The 9,122-nt window shown below is 43.5% G+C and overlaps 1 protein-coding gene across 1 annotated transcript; it reads right to left on the bottom strand.

Annotated features, from left to right (window-relative positions):
* Positions 1–891: 891 nt before the first annotated feature.
* Positions 892–6,856, bottom strand: F2RL1 (F2R like trypsin receptor 1). The gene is made up of 2 exons (XM_083883729.1): positions 6,749–6,856; positions 892–2,784 (listed from the first exon to the last, which is right to left on the bottom strand). The coding sequence occupies exons 1-2, from the start codon at positions 6,816–6,818 to the stop codon at positions 1,682–1,684; spliced, it is 1,173 nt and encodes a 390-aa protein (XP_083739855.1). The 5' UTR covers positions 6,819–6,856; the 3' UTR covers positions 892–1,681.
* Positions 6,857–9,122: the final 2,266 nt, after the last annotated feature.

The following is a 9,122-nucleotide window of genomic DNA, read 5'->3' as shown; positions in this document are numbered from 1 at the left end:
ACAGGAAAGACAAAATGAAGAGAGTATAGATATACAAACAGTGCTTAGTGCACTTCTGATTAAATAATGATAATAAATAAATATTGTCCCCCAAAAGACAGGCTATATTAGGCCTGGAATATTTTGGACATTTAACAGTCATCTGTGAATCATGAGCGGTCTCTTTGTGGTTATATGGACATACACTGGCAATTTATCATCTTTACAACATACAACCTATAACCTTTGTACTCCTGACAGAGCACACGTAGGTCTGTCTGTAAGTACATGAACTGGGTGCCCTCTCTTCATATTACTCACTACTGCATTTGGAGCAGGAAGCATACTGGGCTGCTTAGCAAGATAAAGGGAACAGACTGTGCTAAGAGTTCAGACAGCTTTTTGTGAAGACAGTGTAACTCTTCATTCCAAATTCTTCCAGTAAACTCTGGCCTCTTATGTACAGTTATTCTCCAGTAAATAATAATTTATTTTATTTTAATAATAATTTCCAGTAAGTAATAATGATCAGTTCAGTAATAAATATGCAATTATTTCCCTGCATTTGGCAGGAAACAGGAAAACTGTTTATGTCTGAGAAGCATTTGTATTCCATGTCATCTAGAGCTGTAAACTCTCCGGCTCCTTAACAAGACATATGTTATTATCTTAATAAGACATTGCTACTTTAGCTTGGCCCTCTGAAAAACTATCACAAAGCATCCTACTTTCATTGCTCTCTAAATGAATGTGTCATTGGGTAAATTTTACTCTACCCATTTAGACATTACAGCTACAGCTGTCATGCTTATAATTAACTATTAGGAATATCATCTTTGTTAAGTGAAACCAAGCGAGTTGAACTACTTCTGGAGTGCATGTAAAAGAAAAAAAGAAAACACCCAACTCAAATGTGTTATAAAAAAAGTCTTTTTTAGATGTCTTAAAAAATACAAGGCACATTTTACAAAATCGCATAGCCATCCATCAAAACTTTGTTGCATATCCCCATATAAGATCATGTACTGGCAAATGTTAAGTAACAGTGGATAATCTCAACTAACATTTTATCCCAGTGCTAGCTGATTACAAGATCAGCTTGTCAACTCAAACAAGATAACATTGTAAGCTTTTGCAATGTTAGTATTTACAGCACAGTATCTTGGAAAACTATATATAAATTATATTATGCTAAAGATATTAAGCAGTTTAGTCCAAGATGGTGAAATGGATTCTCCTCTACTTCTCTCTACGGCTTCAAATGATGTTCAGTGTAAGCAGGTACACAGAGCAAGGTCCTATACCCAATCTATTCAGATGCTTAATACATTACAGTTACAGTTAAACAAAACAGATTTTTCTGGTAATTAAAAATACCAACAATACTGTATAATATTTCAGAGACATTTTGCTTTTAAGCAACCTTTATATTCAACAAGAATGTCTTCAGCCACAACTCACTTCCAGGTCAGCAGCATTTTTTCAAAGCATCTGAAATGTCTTTTTTATCCCACCAGTTTCCCGGGAAGATTTATCTGCTTATCATTTCTACAGAGAATAAGCAAATGTCAGTTCCAAATTCCAGGCTTCAATGTGATTAAAATGCAGATGTTTCTTCAGACTCTTTTGTACAAAGTAAGTCTATTGTCACTCACATCCTTTCTTCAGTAATAAAAAAAACTTTGCTTTTCTCAGATTAAACTCAGTAGGTTGTTTTATTGGTCCTACTTGAGCTTGAAGAATAAGAATTTGATTTCTTGGGGTACCTGCCTGATGAGAGAGAGACTTGCATCCTCTGTGTACTTCGCACGCTTCGGCAAAGAAGAGCATATTTAAGGTTGTCTCTGAAGTCTTTTGAAATATAAAAATAGATGAATGGATCAATACAACTATTCAAAGTGGAAAGACACAGCGCAGTAATGTACCACACATACAGATGGCTCTGGCTGTAGGCTTTGAGGAATGAATAGTGCACAATAATCAGCACATTGCTAGGTGTAAAACAGATGAGATACATGGACAGGACAAGAATGATGAGTTTGATTGCTCTTTTTCGTTTCTTCCCAGTGCTTACATCTATGATGGAAGCACTCAGGGTCTTAATCATCAGAATGTATGCAAGAGCAGTGATGATAGCTGGGATTAAGAAGAATACAGTCGCAAGTGAGAGAAAATAAGTTAACATTTCACGAGCCAAAACATTTTCAGGCAACACATCGTGGCAGGTTGTGATGTTAAGATTTGAAACATACACCGTCTGATTAACAAGATACAATGGAATGGTGCCCAACAAAATCACTATCCAGATACCAATGGAGATGCTCAAAGCAATTTCTGATTTCTTTTTTGAATTCACTATGGGGTTCACTACAACCCAATACCGTTGTACACTGAGACATGTCATAAAGAGGATGGAACAGTACATATTTCCGTAGAAAAACCCAACAAATACTTTGCAGAGACCTTCACCAAATAGCCAGTTATTGCCATTTAGATGGTATGAAATCTTCAGTGGGAACCAGACAACAAAAAGAAGGTCTGCCAATGCCAAGTTAACCATATAAATCACAGCTGGATGTTTCTTCTTTGTTCGGAAAAAAAAGACCCAGAGGGCCATGGCATTGCTTGGCAAACCAATTATAAAGACAAAGATATAAACAATGGGGAGAAAAACTGTAGTCAGCTTTCCTGTGAGAACTTCTGCTACAAATTCATCCACCTCGTATAACTCTTCAGAACTGTTTGCAGGTAGAACCTTGTGGCCAATGAAACTTCTTCCTCTTGGCCTGCTGGTTCCATTATTCCCTAAAATAAAAATAAATAAATAAATAATAATAAAAAAATAATAATATTAATAAAGTTGCTGTTGTTGAAGCACAGACTTTTTGCCCTTTTAAAAAATAAACTTAGATATAGTGACTTACTCTGAACATTTACAGGCAGCCTCATCAACAGAAAAATCAAGACTGGTGTTCAAACACTTGACGATTTATCTTCCCTTTCTTCTAAATTTATTATCCAAAAGACAACTTTCACCCCTTCAAGAATTCAAGGATTCTACCAGAAACCAAAACACTTTCCCATGTCACCAGTGATATTAAAAAATGCCTTGTTAAAACAGGCTGTCAGGTTCTCCTACCACCTGAACAGCTACAGCAGAAACTGCTTCAACTACCCCAGGGCATCATTAGCTTTTCACACAGCAGCGCCAGATCACCTCAGTGCTGGGAGTTAGAGAACTTCACAGCAGGTTAATTAAACTGCAGTAGAAACTTCACCAGTTTAGATGGCCCAAAAACCAGGTATGCAGTAAAAAGTGAACATACTGCCTTCAGACAAGCTAAAACTGCAAGCCAGAACCCCATGTCCAAATGATCTCAAGGGGACCCCACACATCACAGTGTGTCTGAACAGAAACCTGAGCACACCAACTCTGTGCACGAAGCTGCAGTACACAGTCCTCACCTGGGATCTCCTCAAAGAGAGACACTTTCTGTGGTTTCCATTCAAAGTATCAGGTGACAGAGCTGACAGCTCAGGCTGCTCCATACACAAACTGCTGTCACTACACTTTGCTCTGCCTCTTCAAATGCTGTGGGAGCTTACAAACCATGGGGGTGAGCCAGGTGCTCCTGGCTGCTGAGTCATGCGGGACAGACTTTGGAGCCCCTGCACACACAGCACAGTCCTCTGCTGACAGGTTAAACTGCATAAGCAATGTCCTGGAATGCATACCATTCCAAAAAGTCAGACACCCACCTACAGACATCCACGTCCATGCAGCTGAAACTGTACGGACATGGAAGCTGACTGGTTTAGAGAGGATAATTTCTAAACTCAGTTTCTATCAGTATTTGTGGATTCATTCAGCCAAAGCCCCTCAGCTGGAATATAAAAAGAGTGTTTTTGAGTACCTGAAGAGTAAACAGCCATGAAGAATGCTGAAGCATGGCCCCTTTGTTAATAAATGATATATTTTCCAAATGAAAAAATGCTTACACCTTACATTTTAAAGAATTCTTGTAGAAGAAATATGTAAGTACAGAACTGTGTGCATTTCCCTGTATAGATTCCCCAAAGTAGCCCACTTTAGAAAGCTGTTCCTTTTGCAGTTATAATTTGAAAGTCTGATGTACAGCATTAGACTCCTGCTTAGACCCTGCAACCTTCTGAAGATGTATACAGAAACTTTGCCAGTTTAGATGACACTCCACAACGTTTTGAATTAAGTTAACCTAGATCCACCTGAACACTTAAAAATCTCCAGGCCCAGGCAGCCTTCACTGGAAAACTGAGGTGGAAGAAAACTTTTTGCCTGTACAATTACCTGGACAAATCTTTGCAGTAGACTGCACAAAGACAGAGGCTTAAATTATACTAACTAAACCATCATCCTAGAGAAAACTAATTCAAATGCCAAATAGTCATTTTGGTCTACACGTGGTGTAATTACAACAAAGCAGAATTATAAAAATTCTCCATTCAGACATTCAAGCCTCACGATCACATCAGCAATACTGTTCAAGACTGCAAAGTTTAATTATAATGCAGCAATCCTAGTTCCCTAAGCTGAGCTGTGAATAACCCATAAAACCAGGCTAAAGGACAAAGCTTACAGATACCAGACACTGAAGTGATAATGAGCTAAGCAATGCTGATTTTCTTAGGCTTACAGCTTAGCTGAGAAAGATCCTGGAGATGCTTGGAAGCAGACCCTATACACTAAGTTGATATAGTGATGAGGATACAGTAAAAATGCACCAAGCAGTGCAATGTTAAGCACCTGTCCATCAGAAAGTGGTCCATACAATCACATTAAAGTCATGCTATTTTTATTCTATTCCAAAGACTTAAATTATTGTAAAGAACTAGAAGAGTAAATGCTACAACTTTGCTCTTATTAATGTTTTGTGATCCAACATAAAACAATGCTTTGCAACTGAAGTTCAGAGGTTAGGCAGAAAAAAATAAAAGCCTAAAGTGTTAGTGTGAGGCACTACAATAAGAGCTACACTAAAGTGGATTGAAAGATACCTGAACCACAGACAGGACTTCGTATTGCAAGAATGTCAGAATAGAGACAAAGGTTTGTTTTATTCTACTTTGTAAGACACAGTGATTTCAGAGACCAACTCTCGTTTTTAGGCTGACTTCAATTCGAAAAGTTCTGGCTACATACACCGGGCAGCTTTTTTCAGTCCAGCCTATACTTATAAGGAGACAGTGTCCTGTTTCCTTGCAGTTTACCCTCCCTCACCGAGCAACCAATCCTTTGTTAGGTATGTGCATTTCTACATCCTTTTCTTACTCTTTCACCACTTGCCGTTTTCCATAACAATCGAGCTCTTTTCCAAGACCAGTTTCACCCCGCTTGACTCACGTACAGGGAATGCAGTTGACTTGCTAATCTGCCCACGGGAAAAGCGCACTCTCTCCTCCCACAAAAGACTGTTTCAACACCTTTGCCATTTGTCCAGAAGATATAACCCACCACATTCCAGACGCAAGATTATGCCTACCCTGCAGACACAAAAGTGACAGCAGCAACGGAGAATCCAAAAATTAACTACTTTGCTCATGGTAGTGTAATACTTCCCAACAGGGCTAAATTTAATTATCCTGAGTTTTGGATCTGCAATATCTCTCCCTCTTCCCTGAGTATTCCAAATTCCTCACTGCGTCCGGGTCAGGCAATTAGGCTATTAAACGGCAGTTTAATTTCAGGAACTTTGCTCTGAATTTGCAGCTACCTGGCATCTACCCCTTCAGAAAATATGACGTATGCTTGGTTTCAATACGTATACGAGGTATATCCTATGTTTGGTTTCAATATTTACACAATCTTTACGCGTATGATTTTATTAGGTAAATAAGCCCGGTATGAAATATACATAAGGACACAGGGCAAAGGCATGTACAGATATGGCAACGCGGCTTATTATAAAAGGTGGTGAAAAATTAACTTCATGAAGTGAAATATTAATATGAATTACTTTTTAGGGTATTTTTCCCACAAACCGCACTTATGTTCAACAAGCAATAGCACAGACTAAAAGTTTAAAAAGAAAGTTATTTTTTTACATCGGGGAAAAAAAAAAAACAAAAAAAAAACAAAAAAAAAACAAAAAAAAAACAAAAAAAAAAAAACAACCACATGAACATGGTCTTTAAAGTTTTTTTCATGTTTACCGTAAGGGAGGGAAGGAAGGGGGATAGAAGGAGAAGGGCTTTTTACGAGGAGACAAAGTGACAGGACCAGACGGAATGGTTTTAAATGGAAAGAGAGTAGCTTTAGGCTGGATACTAGGAAGAAACTCTCTATGCGAGGGTGTGAGGCACTGAAATAGGATGCCCGGAGAAACTTGCCTGGCAAATTCCATCCCTGGCAGTGCTCAAAGCCAGGCTGGACGGGGCTCTGAGCAACCTGGGCTAGTGGAAGGTGTCCCTCCCCGTGGGCTGGAACTAGAGGGGAGTTTTACAGTCCCTTCCAAGCCAGATCATCCCCCTACAAGGTTCTGTACGAGGCGGGAGAGGCCAAGCCCCACAGCCCTCGCCCGTGAGGCGCTTTCCCTCCCCGCGGCTCCCGGCAGCCACACCGCCATCCTCACACCAGTTTTCTGACCCTCTCCACACCACAGAACCCCCGCCCCGTCCTCTCCGGGCTCCCCGAACCCCCTCCAGGCCAGACACCTGCCGCACACCCGAGCCCTCCGGGGGCACCTCGGCGGCCTCCCCATTGCCCCCTCCCAGCTCACTGCCCTCCGCTCACCTCCAGCAGCGGCGGCAGCTCCGAGCACCGCACAGAGCACCAGCAACACCACGGACAAGCGCCCAGCCATCCTCTCCCCACCACACTCCGGCCGCGCCGCCGACCGGCTCCACCTGATACCTGACGGGGCGGGCCGGGGGAGCGGGCGGGATCGGGATCGGGATCGGGGCCGGCCCCGGGGCGGGGCAGAGCAGGGCCGGGCTCTGCCCTCACGGCGGAGGGTGGGCCTGAAATGGTGGTTTCCGCTCGCCCCCGGGTGTGTTGTGGTCGGCGTGAAATGGCGGGTTCGCCGTAGTCCCCGCGGGGTGTTGGTGAGGGGCAAAGCGAGGGGCAGGGCGGCTCCTGAGGCTCTCAGCCCCCGATGCCCGTCACGGAGCCCGCCGGTGTTAAACCTGCCCTGCCCGCGGGCCTGGGCTGTTAAACGGCCCCCGGGTGCCCAGAACGGCCCCTGATCGCCCAGAACGGCCCCCGAGTGCCCAGAACGGCCCCTGATCGCCCAGAACGGCCCCTGATCGCCCAGAACGGCCCCTGATCGCCCTGAACGGCCCTTGAGCACCCAGAACAGCCCCTGATCGCCCAGAACGGCCCCTGATCGCCCAGAACAGCCCCTGATCGCCCTGAACGGCCCCTGAGCGCCCTGAACGGCCCCCGAGTGCCCAGAACTGCCCCTGAGTGCCCAGAACAGCCCCTGATCGCCCAGAACAGCCCCTGATCGCCCTGAACGGCCCCCGAGCGCCCAGAACGGCCCCTGATCGCCCTGAACGGCCCCCGAGTGCCCAGAACAGCCCCTGAGTGCCCAGAACAGCCCCTGATCACCCAGAACGGCCCCACAGTGCGGCCCGAGCAGCCACAGCCCGTGCCAGGCCTCTGCTGTGCCGGAGCGAGGGTGTTCTGGGTCCGCTGAAGCGTTAATTTAGAAGAATTAAGACTTTAGTTAAACTAGGTGTTGCTGAGGTAAGGTAGGTAAGCTTCCCTTTTGTTAACAGAAGCAGGATTGAAGGAGCTGACAAGTCATGAAGCCTGGTCAAAATAGGGTTTTGCGTCCTGGCTAATCGGTAGACTCCAAGAGTACCATACTGAGGCACTGATTTAGAAGAATTAAAGACCTTAGTTAAAATAAATATCGCTGAGGTAAGGGGGCTAAAACTTCTCTTTTGATAACAGAAGGCAGACTGAAGGAACTGATAAATCGTTGAAGGAACTGATAAGTCATGGAAGCTGTCAAACTAGGCTTTTGCATCCTGAATAATCAATAGACCCCATGAATACAATACAATCATAAACAGTCCTGGAAAATAGGATTCAGCTGTCAAAGGTTAAAAAGTCAAAGAGAGGAAGACCCATCTTACTTCATCATTTTAGGACCCTGCCCCATAAAAAGACCACTGACCCGTTTCAAAGAACAAACTATGCATGCTTAATGGATTTTTGGCTAATTATCATACGAGGCGGGGAATGGGATGTACCAGAGTTATGAATATGCATTTGTGTTTTGGGTATTCAATACTCCTGTACATTAAAAGACCCTGTGATCATCTGTAAATTGAGGTGTGTATTTGGGAACCAAATACATCCCCCATGCTGCCCAGCGTAGCAATAAACATACGCTTTCTAACTGTAAACTGTTAGAGAGTCTTTGTCCATCATAGTTGGATATTGGTATTAGATCAATATCTGTATTTTTTAAAAAAGTCACCGGCGGGGCCCAGGAGCATTTAGTGGAGTGTTACTCCACTTGCCTCGTAACATACTGTGTGCTGCTCGTTACAGGTTTCTTATTTGTGTTACAACATCACAGAACCTTGGGGTATTAGAATAGGTCAGGTTGGAAGTGGCCACAGAAGGTGATGTGGTCCAGTCTCCCTGCCCAAGAAGGGTCCTCTGGAGTGCTTTACTCAGGATTTTTTTCCTGTCCAGTCAGGTTTTGAATACCTTTGGAGAAGAAGACTCCACACTTTCCCTGGTTAATCTGTTTGTGCTCTGTCACCCTCACAGTAGAGAAGTTCTTGGTCATGTTCAGGTGGAACTTCCTGTGGATCAGTTTCTGCCTGTTAATCTCTTATCCTGTTGCTTGGCACAGCTGTGAAGAGCCTGGTCCATCTTCTTGACAGCCTCCCTTGAGGTGATTAAAGACATTGATGAGGTCCAGTCTGTCAAGGGCAGCTGCAGAGCGCTCCAGATATCAGCCACTCCTTCCAGCTTTGTGTTGTCAGCAAACTCTCACAGGAGGCATCTGGTCCTTCATCGAAGTCATGGATGAACAAGTTAAACAGCACTAGTCCCAGATATGTCATATATGGGTTACATTTGTCATATTGTAGATGGGCAAAAAATGTGTAATTGCTGCTTAACCCAGGTGCATTTGTGGTACTGT

This window comes from Zosterops lateralis (assembly GCF_965231275.1).
Source record: "Zosterops lateralis genome assembly, chromosome: Z".
Lineage (NCBI taxonomy): Eukaryota > Metazoa > Chordata > Aves > Passeriformes > Zosteropidae > Zosterops > Zosterops lateralis.
Note: the sequence above shows the minus strand (reverse complement) of the source record. Positions and strands in the feature narration are given on the sequence as shown.

What these genes read in the sequence shown, in the direction of transcription:
- F2RL1 (XM_083883729.1), bottom strand. Translation starts at nt 6,818, where the DNA reads ATGGCTGGGCGCTTGTCCGTGGTGTTGCTGGTGCTCTGTGCGGTGCTC. An exon ending in AGCTGCCGCCGCTGCTGGAG is followed by an intron (nt 2,785 to 6,748) that starts GTGAGCGGAGGG and finishes TTTTTATTTTAG; the next exon opens with GGAATAATGGAACCAGCAGG.